Source organism: Siphateles boraxobius, unplaced genomic scaffold (genome assembly GCF_051911475.1).
Source record: "Siphateles boraxobius isolate OS27281-9 unplaced genomic scaffold, OSU_SipBor_1 22, whole genome shotgun sequence".
In the NCBI taxonomy this organism is placed as follows: Eukaryota; Metazoa; Chordata; class Actinopteri; order Cypriniformes; family Leuciscidae; genus Siphateles; species Siphateles boraxobius.
Genome location: NW_027508833.1, coordinates 13,141,461 through 13,158,556, shown reverse-complemented (window position 1 = coordinate 13,158,556; position 17,096 = coordinate 13,141,461). Strand labels below are relative to the sequence as shown.

At 35.7% G+C, this 17,096-nt stretch overlaps 2 protein-coding genes across 3 annotated transcripts in view; both read left to right on the top strand.

Annotated features, from left to right (window-relative positions):
* The first annotated feature begins 2,745 nt into the window (after nucleotides 1-2,745).
* On the top strand, nucleotides 2,746-3,506 carry cga (glycoprotein hormones, alpha polypeptide). The gene is made up of 3 exons (XM_077238689.1): nucleotides 2,746-2,932; nucleotides 3,083-3,270; nucleotides 3,355-3,506. Exons 1-3 carry the CDS (start codon nucleotides 2,761-2,763, stop codon nucleotides 3,427-3,429), a joined length of 435 nt encoding a protein of 144 aa, XP_077094804.1. The 5' UTR covers nucleotides 2,746-2,760; the 3' UTR covers nucleotides 3,430-3,506.
* Nucleotides 3,507-4,211: 705 nt separating this feature from the next.
* The window catches only part of znf292a (zinc finger protein 292a), a 59,934-nt gene continuing 47,049 nt past the window's right edge, over nucleotides 4,212-17,096 (top strand). The window contains exons 1-2 of one of the 2 annotated variants that reach the window (XM_077238631.1): nucleotides 4,212-4,385; nucleotides 5,163-5,317. In XM_077238631.1, the coding sequence (XP_077094746.1) occupies nucleotides 4,251-4,385; nucleotides 5,163-5,317 (290 nt within the window). In that variant the 5' untranslated portion in view covers nucleotides 4,212-4,250. The remainder of the gene's footprint in view (nucleotides 4,386-5,162; nucleotides 5,318-17,096) is intronic. The other variant, XM_077238629.1, reaches the window with a different exon arrangement.

The following is a 17,096-nucleotide window of genomic DNA, read 5'->3' as shown; positions in this document are numbered from 1 at the left end:
TATATACTATAATACAAAAAGAAAATTAAAATTTTCAATTATATAGTACTTTTTTTAACAGATTTGTTTTGCATATAAACTGAAAATTCACAGCATGTGAATTGTTTAGTTTACATTATGTAACACATTTGTAAAAAATATATGGGTAACACTGCAATAAGGTTCATTAGTTAACATTTAGTTAATATATTAATTGTTTATCTTTGTTAATGTGCGTTAGTAAAAATACAGATGTTCATTGTTTGTTCTTGTTACTTCACAATGCATTAATGTTAACAAGATTTTAATAAAGTATTAGTAAATGTTGAAACAAAGATTATTAAATGCTGTATAAGTGCAGTTCATTATTAGTTCATGCTAACTAATGTAGTTAACTAATGTTAAGTAATGAACCTTATGCAAGACACGTATATAAAGTGTTACCAATAAATATACTGAATAAATACAAATGTATTTATGTAGCTACTGCTGTTTGTTCCTCCATGTTCAAAAATGGTAGTGATTGTGCTTGGCAAACTGCATATACTGTATATATGCTTCCAAACTTGATAGGTTGATTAATAAAATTGTTATTACTATTTCATTACAATGGCAGGCCAGTTGCCAATTTAGCAGACATTACAAACATGGCATGTCTGATATTTATGGAATATACATGTCTTAACATTTTCAATAATTGAATGGATAATTTTGCATGTGATGGCTCACACAATGAAAGAATGTTTAGAAGTTGTGAAGAGTTTGACAATTTCACCTAGAATCAACTCATCAGTTTTGATCAAGCCATGTGCATTAAGATATTGTACAAATTGTAGACAATTGCAATTACTCTTTTGCACACATGTGCCTAAATAAATAAGAAATACAAATCTAATGTGAACAAGGAACTAAGTGTGCATAACAGCTTGTGTTAATAATGCAGTGCTAATAAAAAATAACTTTTATTTGCTCACCACATTCTTTTTTTCGTCATCTTAACAATGACATCTGAGTCAGTTGTTTACACATCATCCCTGCTTGGAGTCTGCCATGCAGTTTAATAAAATCACCATTGATAAACAGGTTATCGGTTATTCTTAGCCTAGTTCTTGTTAGCTTCATGCGGCTAAAACCATATTAACCATATCTGCCGTGGTACACCGCATGACTTTTAATTGGGCTATACTGGGACATACAGCAAAAAAAGTCTTAAATTCATAAAATGTTGCATGAGGGATTGTTTTCTTGTGCTTCATTTTAATATGAAAAGAAGATCATTTCTGCTCCACTGGGTTTATTAGATTATAGCTGTTAGTGCAAATTAATTTCAGTAACCTGTAAAATTTGACAAACATGCGCTGATGCCCCTTTTCCGAATCTTGTGGTTCAGAGATGTAGTGCAATTGAGGAAATCTTTGTTCCAGCCTAAAAGTCTTAAAAAGAAAAATTTGTTTGTTACATCTGTCTATAGTGTGTGGTCATGAATGTTATAAATGATGATAAATTGTTAGGACTGCTTTGTCAATTATTTGTAGAATATTAGTTGTCTTGGCGTATTTAATTTATAACGTTTTACCACCATAGGTTGGTTTTAAATCATGCATGCGTTATTATTGTTATATAACTACTGGCTAACATAGGACATGAGAAAAACATTGTTGAGCTTCTATTTTTATCACCAAATGAATAAATTCTTGTTTTTACATGTTTAATGAAAATTGCGTGTACACAGAAACACTATTCAGGTGAAATGGCAGTGTCATATAGAGCATCTGATGGGTTAGTGGTTTGGAGCATGTGTATTCAAGCATTCTATTTTTGTGAAATGGAGATCTGTTGAGAATTGTTTTTCATGGAGGCGTTTATGTTTGAAAATGTTGTGTACAGAAAATGTTAATGTATTGTATTCCCTTCCAAATGTTTGTTTGCTTGGTCTTAAAAAAAGGTATTTGTACACTGCCTTTCATAATTTGAGAACGTGAAAGCAGAAGTAATGAAGTAGTAATGCAGAAAGGTCTCAAATAAACTGCAGAGTTGAAAATATAGCATAAAATAGAAAAGAGAACGAGCATTTTTTTGGAATATGTTTGCATGTTGCCATTGTTCTTTTTTTTTCGGTCTTAGTTTGTTAATGTCAAATACTCCTCTCCATCTGGCATTGAAAATATTGAATTACCTTTGCATCAGGCATGAAACAGCACAGTCCAAACCAAGGTCTTGTGGATTTGCTGCAGATGGAAAGATTGAGAGATAGTCAAGGCAAGCAAACATTCATCCTTGACAATTGATACTGTGTGTTTATAGAAGAGTTAAGGTACAACGTTAATTACAGATTACTTCATGTGACAGTAAATCATGTAACAATCTGGAGGTTGAATTGAAAACAGAACAAATGTGTTATATGTACAAGCTTAGTTTGCGTTATCACAATCAACAATGTAATGCCGGTCAGAGATCTCAAGCCAAAATATAGTTAATTGAAACTACAGTACATATTCAGTTCTTCATTTAACTAATGGATTACAAGGTCAGCAAGAGAACAATCACATGCAATGCACACACAATCTCACACACACACAACATGGGGCAGGCATAAGGAACGTATAAAAGGTAGTTATACCGCTGTCTGAGAAGACAGATTGATCACATCTCACTTGAAGTCAAGAACAAAGGTAAAAAATTTTTTTTTAATTAAATATTTTGTGATCTTAAAGAATTCACTTAAAATGTACAAATATAACATTGGGAAAAAAAATGTATCAGGGTGTTTGTACATATTTGATGTATTTTAAAAATGTGAGTGTGGTTTGTAAAGTGTGTTCCTTTTTCTTCTGTTTTATTTTTTCTATTATAGCGATCATGTTTTGGACAAGATATGCTGGAGCTAGTATATTATTGTTTATAATGCTTATTCATCTTGGACAACTGTATCCAAGAAATGATACGACTAACTGTAAGTTGATAATCAATGACTAAATTCTAATACTTAAAATGGAACTGCTACGTTTTCCTTCATGTGTGTGTGTGTGTGTGTGTGTGTGTGTGTGTGTGTGTGTGTGTGTGTGTGTGTGTGTGTGTGTGTGTGTGTGTGTGTGTTTACAAGTTGAATGTGAGGACTGCAAACTCAAGGAGAACAACATTTTCTCAAAACCTGGGGCTCCTGTCTATCAGTGTATGGGATGCTGCTTTTCTAGGGCTTACCCCACACCCCTGAGGTCCAAGAAAACCATGCTTGTTCCGAAAAATATCACATCAGAAGCTACATGCTGTGTAGCCAAAGAAGTCAAACGGGTAAAATCTGAATTAATAACTGCTATTATATTACATTATTTCTTTTGTTATTACATAATAAATATTGTTTGTGTTTGTTTGTAGGTACTTGTCAATGATGTCAAACTAGTGAACCACACAGACTGCCACTGTAGCACCTGTTACTATCACAAGTCTTAAAAACACTATGTTACTAATTTACTTGTTTGCTTACATTTAGTTATATTCCTGTCTACCTGTCATTTTACTGCAGTGCTTATTTTAATAGCATAAAATGCTATTAGAATTAAATTGAATTTTTAAAATTCAAGATATGCTTGATATTAATTTAAGCCCTCTTTTATTGGTAATTACTTCTTTTGTCACTGCTGTAAGATTGTTCAAATACATTAATTAAAAATAAGATTGCTTGACATAGCTGCTTCGTTTCTTTTCTCCATCAATTTTCTATGCCTGTTTACTGGTGACTGATATCATGTATTACTCTGCTATTACATTACTTTGTTTAAAAAAACATGCCTGATAAGATCGGACACACGGGGTAAAAAAAATGTCTCCATGTTTATATTTTAAATTGTTTTATGAAATCGCAAGCTGAGTTTTTAAAGAAAGTAGCCTAAGAAAGATTTATTTTTGTGTCAATGGCATAAATTTTTTGTGAATTAAGACATTGCCGTAGGCTACTCGAAGAGAAATTTCGAATACTACTGTGAGGAAAGATTGAATCATGATTGAATGTTAATTATGTTTCTTTGACGTACTTCAGAACAGTTGCTATGGCGACTGCTTCCCACCCATAAATATTAAATATGTATTGTAGGCAAATCGCTCTGTTACCTTGCTGCAGATTTTTATTATTATTATTATTGCTTGAATATTAATTGGGCTGTGCTGACGTTGTTCGGTAGCCCTCTAATAGTGAATGCACGGGTCATGAATATTTGGATCAGGCCTTGGCCGTAGTATTTTGAGATATTTGGGCTGGTGTGAATGCAGCGAAGATGGCGGAGGAGGAGGGCAGCGCGATTGAGGCTGTGGCCCTTAAACAGAAATTTCAGGATCTTATCTCTGAATTAAAAAGGAGCACCGAGTCGACGCTAGATGCCTCCAATAGTTTTTGTCGGGATTTCTGTCAAGTACGACTTTATTCATGCGTTTTAATCTACCAGTCTTTGTTCGTGGACGATGCTGCATGTTTGCATCGCTGCACCAACGATAACAAAACTAACAATACTTATACAATCATTCATAAATATGATGTGAAAAACATAAAAAGCTGTATATTGAAGAGACGAAGCATGATTGTGTTTCACAGTCATTAAATCTTAGACATGCTGTTTGTGTATGGTATGGTGACTGCTTCTGATGGCTAACACATTAGCTTATTGTAGCAGCAGCCTTTACTTTCACTCAGAACAGTTATTTAAGGTACTTATATGGTCATATAATCCTAATTATATATATATATATATATATATATATATATATATATATATATATATATATATATATAATTAGGATTATATATATATATATATAATATATATAATATATATATATAATTATATATATATATATATATAATCAGCTGATGTAACATCGAGATGATTTTGTAATAATCATGTCTTTTTCTGAAGAAAACAGCTGTGTTCTCAAGTATCAGTCTGTCAAATTCTTTGATTATCAGATTAAATTAATCATTCTAGATCCTGTCAATTGTATTTGATCGCAACATGGCATCCGCATATGTAATGTAATAACATATCAATCACTACTTTTCATCAGATGTACCATATTTAAAAAAAATTTTTACTACTACTGTTAGATGCCTTTGTTATTGGTTTTGGGTTATCACTGAGAATATATGTAGTTTGGACTGAACCGTTCATTCCTGGCTCTTTTTTTTCTTTCAGGTTTTGATGCAGCATGGATGTCAGTGGAGACCAGATGAATATCCGCTTCCTCTGTTGGAGATGTACACGGTATCTATAATGTGCTGCGCTGAGGCTAGCCCGTTCCTCAGCCCTGAATGTGAACACCTAACAGATGTGCTGGACAAGTTATCATGGTGAGTATAGACCAGAATAGGTTTGCATGCTCAAAATGCATGTTAGTTTATTTTTCAGTACTCTCCTGAATAAGATATTTTACATTAAAGAGGTTTACATATAGTCCACAAGACAAAAAAATACCTGAATTTATAAAAATGTGAATGTTCAAAAGTTTATGAACCCTTGATTCTAAATAATGTGTGTAGTTATGTGGATGATCCACGACACGATCTTGTTAAACCGCCCAATGTTCTTCAGAAAAATTCTCCAGGTCACAAAAATTCTTCAGTTTTCCAGCATCTTTTGCATATTTGAACCTTTTCCAGCAGTGTCTGTGTGATTTTAAGATCCATCTTTTCACACTGAGGACAATTGAGAGACTCAAACACAACTATTAAAAAAGGTTCAGACATTCACTAATGCTCCAGAAGGAAACACTTCAGGGAAACTTATAAGTATCTTCTGTTGCTTCCGGAGGGCAGTACCATCCTGTTCAAATGTTTTCACCATCGTGGATCATCCAGGTAACGACACAGTATTAAGAATCAAGGGTATGTATTGTAAACTTTTGAACGGGGTAATTTTTATAAATTCAGCTATTTTTCAGCATCTCGTCTGCTCACTGTGTCTGAGGTGGAGGCGGTTCTCAGGCAAGTCCTCCACGCACACAGTTGTGGCCTAATGGTAAGAGAGTCGGACTTGTAACCCGAAGGTAGCCGGTTCGAGTCTCAGTACCGGCAGGACATGTAGGTGGGGGGAGTGAATGAACACCACTCTCTTCCACTCTACCAACAACTGAGGTGCCACAATCACTCCCCGGGCACAACAGCACTAGCACCCTCTGCTCTGGGTTTGTGTTCACAGTGTGTGTGTGTTCAATACTCACTGTCACTGTTGTGTGTGTGCACTTGGATGGGTGAAATGCAGAGCACAAACTTTGAGTATGGGATCATGGAATACCATACTTGGCTAAAAATCACATCACTTAAATCACACAGAGCGTGTCCGATTACATGCGTCTGTCATGCTTCAGGTAATATACAGTCATATAGCCTGTTTGTGTGAAAAATCAGTTTGCCATCATTTGTCAGAAGTAGGGGTGCCGTGATACGATACAAATCGTGATACTGAACTCACGATACAATATTATCACGATATTTTAAATAAAGACGTTTTTTATTATTATTATTACATTTTTATTATTATTATAAGGACCCACAAATATCCACCCATTGAATTATTATACATTAAATTTAACATCATATAGTATTTTAATGTAGTAATGTCACTGAAACTCACGCTTTCAATGCAGGCATTTGTTGCACAGACTCTCCCAGTGCTTGCTATGTCCTGCCTATCCCACTATTAATGCATTATACATATAATAATAAACCATCTAAAATACTTTGAATAATCATACCACTAAAACTAAATGTGATGGTGATTTAAATTATGTTTGCGCTTTGACTTTGAGGAATGAAATATACCTTATAAATACAGTAAGCTGAGCCTTTAATAACACTAACTGTATGTTGCAAATCATGTAGTTTACATCGATACATATTGTCACATTTTTATGTCGAGATAAAACAATGTATCGTTACACCACTAGTCACAATTTAAAAGAAGATATCCTATCAACATTTCATGGGGATTTCCCATGACTGGCGTCAGCGCTGTTCATAAAGTGAACCGCTACAGTGTTACTCAGTTGATGCCTTAAAGGATTAGTTCACCTCAAAATGAAAATTTCCTAATAATTTACTCACCCCAATGCCATCCAAGATATCCATGTCTTTCTTTCCTCAGTGGAAGAGAAAATAAGTTTTTTGAGGAAAACATTTCTGGATTTTTCTTCGAATAGTGGACTTGAATGACAACCACTGTTTTGAAGTCCAAATCAATGCAGTTTCAAAGGTCTTTGAAGTGCTTGAAAATGCTGTGCACGGTCGCAGCTAAGGAGGGGGGTCTTGTCTAGCAAAACGATAGGTCATTTTCAAAAAAAAAAAAAATATATATATATACTTTTACCTACAATTGTGCAGATTGAGCTGATCTGCAACGCTCCGGGAACTATTATGTAGCGCGTGTTCTGGAAATGTCCCACCCTTCCATAACTGCGAGTTCTTCTCCAGTGCCAATATGTGAATAAGGATGCCCGATTCGAGCCCGATTCAGACCCTGACAATGTTAACGAACAAGAGGACATTGCAGAACGGATTTTATGCACAGACTTTGCAAGCACAGATTTCACGGGACGTTTCAGAGTGGTATGTTTGTAATTTTCTTATACATTATAGATACAATGTTATCCACCATTTAATTGTGATATTTGTCGGAAAACTAAGGTGATACAAACCGTAATCGATCACAAAATCATGGCTAATTTTCATAAGGAGCGGTGAACCATCTTACAAAAGCGAGAGCTTTCAAAGCTTTTCTCCATAAAATGTTCAGTGCACAGATAAACGTTTGGGTTTTAATGTTCAGGAACAGTGTTTAAAATACATCTTAAGCACTCTTAAGTTTGGCAGCCTTAGGAATGTCAAACAAAGTTTTGGGGATGTTGTGGAAAAAACAACACTGTCTTTTCTAATGCAGCTCAGCCGGGCCCTTTTTTGCATATTCCGTGGGCAGGTATTATTATAGGTTAGTAGGATCTGGAAAAATCGCATAGTAGTCCAAACGTCCAAACAAAAAAAAGTACTGTAAATTGCACATAAGGCAGGTTTTGCATTAACTTCTAAATCTAATTAAATTTCTACTCCAATTATTGAAATATAATCATTTACACAGTGGCTGTCATATCTTGTTTTCATGACAAATTTATTTAAACATTCATTAAATAATCAAGATATTACTAACAGGTTAAGTAAATATAATGAATAGGTTAATATAATGCATATAAAAATGCTTCTCTAGAGTTCATTTCTCTAGCGAACTAACTTACTGTCGACACTAAATGCCTGAGGTAAATGTAATGCTATTCTCAAACTGTTTTATTGATATCTTTCCGCAGTTGAAAAACTGGTTTATAGATGTAAACATACCAATCAATCGTATCTTCCTTTTCCTCTTCGCTTTTTACTGGTAGCAAACAGCATTATATTACCACGCACCACCCCCCTTCTGGATTGGAGTGTGGACTGCCTTTGACTGTATGTATTCGTTGTGTGACTGCATACACCGAGCTGCAAAGTCCGTACCGTACGGTTTGGGATGAATACATGTACCGTTACAATCCCATATATATATACAGTGCCCTCCTCAATTGGCACCCCTGTTTAAGGTGTGGTCGAGGACTTCTAAAAATTCTCCTTTTTTTTTAAACAACATAGAACCCAAATGCAAAAAAAGAGAAAAATCCAACCTTTTATTTAAGTACATTACTTTGGTGGTGAAAAAAAAATCACACATTTAGAAAAAAACTAACTTGAAATCATGTGTCCCACAATTATTGGCACCCCTAACAATTCCGCTGAATAATTTAATTGATTTTTTTTTAAATATATTTTTCTGTAGTTGCTAAAGTTGGTCAGGGTATCTAGGAACTTTTAATTAGTAATTCATGACTTCCTGTTTCCCTGGGGTATAAATATGACGTGACACAGAAGCCTAATTCTCACCCATTTGTCAACATGGCAAAGACAAGAGAACACACCATTCAAGTAAGGCAGATGTGTGTCGACCTTGATAAGTCAGGCAATGGCTCGCCTTAACTTGCCAGTATCTACAGTCAGAGGAATCATTAAGAAGTTTAAAACAACTGGAACAGTGACAAACAAGGCTGGAAGAAGTCCCAAGTTTATCTTGCCACAACGCACAGTGATGGTAAGAGAAGTAAAAAAAAAAAAGTCCTAAGCTCACTGTCAGAGAATTGCATCAAAGAGTGGCATCTTGGCGTCACAAAGTCTCCAAAACAACCATCAGACATGCCAACAAGCTGTTTGGGAGGCATGCACTTCACTGGGATTGTGTGCTTTGGTCAGATGAGACTAAGATCACAGAGACTTTTTGGCAACAAACACTGTAAGTGGGTCTGGCGTAAAACAAAAGATGAGTATGCCGAAAAGCACCTCATACCCACCGTGAAGTATGGTGGAGGATCTGTGATGCTGTGGGCCTGTTTCTCTTCTGTTTCTCCGCCTTGGGAACCTTGTTAGGGTGCATGGCATTATGAACGCTTTGAACTACCAGGACATTTTAAATAAAAACCTGATGGCCTCTGCCGGAAAGCTGAAGATGGGTCGTCATTGGGTCTTTCAGCAGGATAATGATCCAAAACATGTGGCAAAATCTATACAAAAATGGTTCAGCAGTCACAAACTCAAGGTCCTCCCATGGCCATCTCAGTCCCCAGACCTCAACCCAATCGAAAACCTGTGGGGCGAGCTAAAGAGGAGAGTGCATAAGAGAGGACCCAGGACACTGGATGATCTAGAAAGATTGTGCAAAGAAGAATGGTCAAAGATCCCTCTCTCTGTGTTCTCCAATCTTGTGAAATGTTATAGGAGGAGATTAAGTGTTGTCTTATTGGCAAAAGGGGGTTGTACAAAGTATTAACATCAGGGGTGCCAATAATTGTGGGACACATGATTTCAAGGTTTTTTTTCTTCTAAATGTGTGATTCATTTTTTTTTACCACCAAAGTAATGTACTTGAATAAAAGGTTGGATTTTTCACTTTTTTTGCTATTATGTTCTATGTTGTTTAAAAAAAGGAGAATTTTTAGAAGTCCTCGACCACATCTTAAACGGGTGCCAATAATTGTGGAGGGCACTGTATATATATACAGGTCCTTCTCAAAAAATTAGCATATTGTGATAAAGTTCATTATTTTCCATAATGTAATGATAAAAATTAAACTTTCATATATTTTAGATTCATTGCACACCAACTGAAATATTTCAGGAATTTTATTGTTTTAATACTGATGATTTTGGCATACAGCTCATGAAAACCCAAAATTCCTATCTCAAAAATTAGCATATTTCATCCGACCAATAAAATAAGTGTTTTTAATACAAAAAAGTGAACCTTCAAATAATTATGTTCAGTTGTGCACTCAATACTTGGTCGGGAATCCTTTTGCAGAAATGACTGCTTCAATGCGGCGTGGCATGGAGGCAATCAGCCTGTGGCACTGCTGAGGTGTTATGGAGGCCCAGGATGCTTCAATAGCGGCCTTAAGCTCATCCAGAGTGTTCGGTCTTGTGTCTTTCAACTTTCTCTTCACAATATCCCACAGATTCTCTATGGGGTTCGGGTCAGGAGAGTTGGCAGGCCAATTGAGCACAGTAATACCATGGTCAGTAAACCATTTATCAGTGGTTTTGGCACTGTGAGCAGGTGCCAGGTCGTGCTGAAAAATGAAATCAGATGGAAGCATGAAGTGGTCCAAAATCTCCTGATCGCTAGCTGCATTGACCCTGCCCTTGATAAAACACAGTGGACCTACACCAGCAGCTGACATGGCACCCCAGACCATCACTGACTGTGGGTACTTGACACTGGACTTCAGGCATTTTGGCATTTCCTTCTCCCAAGTCTTCCTCCAGACTCTGGCACCTTGATTTCCGAATGACATGCAAAATTTGCATTCATCCGAAAAAAAGTACTTTGGACCACTGAGCAACAGTCAAGTGCTGCTTCTCTGTAGCCCAGGTCAGGCGCTTCTGCCGCTTTTTCTGGTTCAAAAGTGGCTTGACCTGGGGAATGCGGCACCTGTAGCCCATTTCCTGCACACGCCTGTGCACGGTGGCTCTGGATGTTTATACTCCAGACTCAGTCCACTGCTTCCGCAGGTCCCCCAAGGTCTGGAATCGGTCCTTCTCCACAATCTTCCTCAGGGTCCGGTCACCTCTTCTTGTTGTGCAGCGTTTTTTGCCACACTTTTTCCTTCCCACAGACTTCCCACTGAGGTGCCTTGATACAGCACTCTGGGAACAGCATATTTGTTCAGAAATTTCTTTCTGTGTCTTACCCTCTTGCTTGAGGGCGTCAATGATGGACTTCTGGACAGCAGTCAGGTCGGCAGTCTTACCCATGATTGCGGTTTTGAGTAATGAAACAGGCTGGGAGTTTTTAAAAGCCTCAGAAATCTTTTGCAGGTGTTTAGAGTTAATTAGTTGATTCAGATGATTAGGTTAATAGCTCGTTTAGAGACCCTTTTCATAATATGTAATTTTTTTGAGATAGGAATTTTGGGTTTTCATGAGCTGTATGCCAAAATCATCAGTTTTAAAACAATAAAAGACCTGAAATATTTCAGTTGGTGTGCAATGAATCTAAAATATATGAAAGTTTAATTTTTATTATTACATTATGGAAAATAATAAACTTTATCACAATATGCTAATTTTTTGAGAAGGACCTGTATATATATATATATATATATATATATATATATATACAAACACACAGTAGGCTATCTCACAAAAGTGAGTACACATTTCAGCAAACATTTTAGTATATCTTCTCAAAGGACAATACTATACAAATGAAACTTGAATAGATTGTAGAGTAGTAATGTGCTGCTTGTACAGCAGTATATATGTAGAGCTCTTTTCCAAAACGCGATAAACGCCATTTAAAAAAATTGTCATGTCATTTTGCTGTGTACTGAACCTATTCACTGCTCCATCAACGTTTCATGCCAAATCACTATATTTCCTTGTTTAAAATGTACTGCAAGATGCAGTTTCTTTCCAAACCAAACCGGCGATAAGCGCCGAACCTATTTTTAGCCTAAACGCGATAAATCCTCTCGACTAATCAGAATTCAGTGAGCGTTCTACGCAATCCAACACGGTGGCGCTCTGAACAGAGGTTTGTTTATGTTCATTCATTCCTCAAAATGAGTGCTAGTTTTCTAGTCGACTAGTAATAGTTCATTTAAGCCATTAGTCTAATCACATATTTATATTGATTTAATTACTTATATGGGAGAGAAACCATAATGAGCATTTTTAATTGCCTATTCCGCATCTCAACGCACGCATAAAGCTTGCCATAAAGAACCGGCAAAAGTAATGATTATGCATGAAACATTTGAATTGTTTATTAACCCTCTGGGGGTTACCAAGGTGTTTTTGGGGCCCTTGAGATGTTTTGACATGCCCTGACATTTGTGCTTTTTTCAGTTGCTTATAAGCATATTAATGGCAACGGTGTAATTACACTCTATTTAGCACAAACAGGGCTCCCATAATATGTGAGCAACATGTATGTACATGTTTGTATTTTTGAGATTGTTTATGCATGGTTATTGATTACTGAAATAAGGCCACAAAACACATACTAAATATGTGTCCACAAGACTTTTGACTAATGTCTTGTTGTGGCCTAGAGTTTTTGCTTCAAAATGATCTGAAAATCATCCTGCCTAATCATTCACATAAAACAATACATTGATTTAAATTTTGTAAAACACTTTTTGTTTGGAAATGCAATATGCGTGTGGGCGTGAACGGCCCAACCCCTATCATGAATAATTCACACCTGAGAAGACAATGTCTCGCATAATCAGCCTTTCATTCAGGTGTGTGACACAAGAAAGAATGTGAGGAGAAAAAAAAAAGAAAAATATATATATATATACACACACTGCCGTTCAAAAGTTTGGGGTCGGTACGATTGTTAATGTTTTTAAAATAAGTCACTTATGCTCACCAATGCTGTATTTGTTTAATAAAAAATACAACAAAAAATCAGTAATATTGTGAAATATTATTACAATTTTAAATAACTGTTTTCGATTTTAATATGTTTTAAAAAATAATTTATTCCTGTGATTTTAAAGTTGAATTTTTAGCATCATTACTCCAGTCTTCAGTGTCACATGGTCCTTCAGAAATCATTCTAATATGCTGATTTGATGCTCAAGAAACATCTCTCAATATTATCAATGTTGAAAACATATAAATATTGAAAATATTTACATTTTTATTTCAGGATTCTTTGATAAATAGAAAGTTCAAAAGAACAGCATTTATCTGAAATAGAATCTTTTGTAACATTAAACACAACCGTTCAAAACTTTGGGGTCAGTAAGTATTTTTATTTAATTTTTTTGGGGAAATAAAATAAATCAATACTTGTATTCATCAAGGAGGAATTAAATTGATCAAAAGTGACAGTAAAGACATTTATAATGTTTCCAAAGATTCTATTTCAAATAAATGCTTTTGTTTTTAACTTTCTGTTCATCATCATCTGTTCACGGATCATGTGACTGAAGACTGGAGTAATGATGCTGAAAATTCAGCTTTGATCACAGGAATAAATAATATTTTAAAATATATTAAAATCGAAAACAGTTATTTTAAATTGTAATAATATTTCACTATATTACTTTTTTTGTTGTATTTTTAATGAAATAAATACAGCATTGGTGAGCATAAGTGACTTCTTTTAAAAACATTACAAATCTTACCGACCCCAAACTTTTGAACGGCAGTGTAAATATATTATCCAAATATAAATGAAAGTCAAAAGCACATTTTTGGTACATAGTCATTCCTGGAAACAAATCCTGTTCAAATAGGCTATATGGGCCATTCTACAGAATTTGTTTAAAGTTAGAGTTGGAAACATCCTTGAAAAGAAAATTGTCGTTTGCGTTTCAATAGCGCGCGCTCTCCGTGGGCGTGTCACATTGGCAGAATAATGAGCTGAGAGAACGATGAGATCGGCTGACACCTCTCTCTTTTTTTATATATTACATGAACAGAGAATATTTATTTTAGTTTTGAATTAAATATTTTAAAAGTACAAACTTAAATGATTATAAAGATATATTGCTCATGCCTGGGTGAATAGTATTCGCTGAGTTTTGTTTAAGTTTAGAGAATTGCTCCAGAAAAAAGGTTAACGGAGGTGGAGAGACAGAAAGCGCACCCTGTTTATTTTCATTATTTTACAAAAGCACAATTTTTTATTTCGATTGTAAGTGGACACATAAAAAAATAGACATTCAACAGTTTATTTTTTTATATTTCAAGGTCCTTAAGTCTGTATGACCAAAAATGACAAGAGTATTTTAAGTCTATTTTCCTGTTATGTGAAAAAAAACTAGCAAAACGCGGGGGCACGTTTTTGGTCCCCAGAGGGTAAATAAACTAGTGTTTTCTGTCAGTGTCAGCTGCAAAGATAAAGTTGACGATGCTGACTCGCCATCTTCGCAGTAGTCAACGCGCCTATAGAGAGAAATGCATACTTCATGCGAATTAGCCTACATATGCAGAGAGTAGCCCATTTCTTTTCGTTTTTAATTGTTTTGTTTAAAAAAGTAGACATTTCAAGCCTTCTATAGTTCTCAGGTCTGTGAGGCAAGTATCGCTGTGTTTCGGTTAATGTATGAGACGCGCTCCAGTTCAAGCGCAGCAATTGTCTGCTATATTTGCTTCTTATATGTTAATCCAGTCAATCTGATGATGAAACATTGATTAAAATGAAGATACAATTTATACAAAACGAAATTCACTTTAAAGAAAGGCTTTCCTCAAAACAAAACTTAATAAGTGGTCAAAATCATGTCTAACCCATTCCAAATGTTTTCCGATATATTGGTCATCCTATCTTACCGGTACTCATCTCATGCGGTTCCCTTTTCATATAGCCTAATCAACATAGATGAAATAAAAAAAAATAACATTATATTATTAAACATAAATATGAAACGTATGTTTAAGTTTTTTTTTTTTTACTTACCGTTCCGCTTTGCTCACACGCTGTGTAGCCTATACATGCATGAGTGCGTGCATGTGGTGGAGGGGTGCCCATCCCTACTTTTGAATATCGTTATCATTATAGAATATTTTTAATTATTCGTTTTTTTCATGCATATGTAGTGGACAAATTGGTCCTACTTGTTACAGGTTTGACACTGAACTAAAAATGACTCTAAATGTATTACTAAATAACTTGATATCATTACTAGGCCTATCATTACAGGTTCGGCACCAAATGACTATTAGCCTAAATGTGTTACAAAATTTAATTTATATTAATTTATAGTAGTGATGCACGATATATCGGCCGCCGATATAATATCGGCCGATATGGTCAATTTTTTACACATCGGTATCGTTCCGATGTCAAAATAGGGCCGATGTGAACAGGCCGATAATCATTCCTGTGTATTTGACGTGTGTGTAGGCTTATGTGGGGGCGGGGATGTTTGTTTATGCAGGAGCGCATACATTACACACACATAATGTGCTGAAGCTTACGGCGCTCTGCCTTGTTCTGACCGACCATCAAAGTATTGTCGCGCTGGAGTTATGGGGTTATGATGTAGCAATTAAATCACCTCAGACACACATGTAAGTTACATGTTTCACAGTGATTGGTTTTGTTAGATTACGGAATAATGACATACTCTCGGGGGAAAATGATAAAGGTAAGAATGAAACATGACACGCAGTGCATAAAAAAGATAATCTTGAAAATCCAGTAATAGCTAGCGGTAGCCTTTAGCTAGCGATGCTACTTCACAAACTAGGCACAAACACGTTTCGAGCCATAATCATTATCTAGTAACAAGCGCTGCATTAGAGCAGGCTTGTAGGATATCTTAATTCACAGCCCGTAATGCAACGCTACATGTAGGCTACAACTGAAATAAAATGCTAGCTCTCGCCTGTCAATGACAGTCCACTGACTGAAAACTACGCGAATTTGTTGGTTGGAGCCGCAACGACAGACCCATTATACACCAGCAGCAGGAATGTAGTAATTTAAAGCCTACCTTTTGTTGAACCCTGGTTAAAATCCATGTCAAACAACCGACGAGAAAGAAAATCCATTACAATGCGGAAAGATACAGTTCTTTAGGGACACCTAATCTGTAGCCCTGCCTTAGCTCTGAAGCTCTATGACTCTTATGAACAGCTAGGCTGCGACGTCAAGATTGCAATGCTGGAATATGTTTGTGTGTGTGTGTGTGTGTGTGTGTGTGTGTGTGTGTGTGTGTGTGTGTGTGTGTGTGTGTGTGTGTGTGTGTGTGTGTGTGTGTGTGTGTGTGTGTGTGTGTGTGTGTGTGTGTGTGTGTGTGTGGGGCGCATGCGCGCGCGCGCGTGTGTGAGAGAGAGAGAGAGGCGCGGGCGCGATCGAACAGTGGAAACATAAAACATTTTGTTCATACAGGACATTTTATCATAGTGAGTCTAATAGGGTTAATATTGCTTACATTTTAAGTGTTATCATAACATTGTGCTATAAAATAGAAGTTAAGGTCTTTTGCCTTAGTAGGACAGTACTGTACTTTAACGTTTTGAACTTTTGTACTGTTCACAGAATACAGTGACTTGGTCTCAAGTGAGTTAGATGTTTATTGAGAATACTCAGGGTTGCTTTATTCATAGTGTGAATTCAGGACACACTTGTATCCTTTATAAAAATGTATTTTTATATAAATATTTATTTTTTCTTCTGAAAATCTGATGACATATTTTGCACACAGGTAAAGGTGCCCAATATCAGTCATTTCTGAAAATAAATTACAAAAGTAAAAAAAAAAAAAGTGTTTTGGAAAATAGCTCTTTATTTGATTATCATAAAAATGTGTTTTCTATACAGAGATATCGACATCGGTAAATATCGGTATCGGCCATAACATCAATATTAATATCGGTTATCTGTATCGGCCACAATTTTCACATCGGTGCATCACTAATTTATAGTATGAGCCCCTGATTATATGTTGCATGTTCTCTTATTTTTTAAAAAAAGACAAACCATACATTTTTGGAAAAAAATTGATGGATTTATAGCGTTCTGAAAAAAATGGATGGA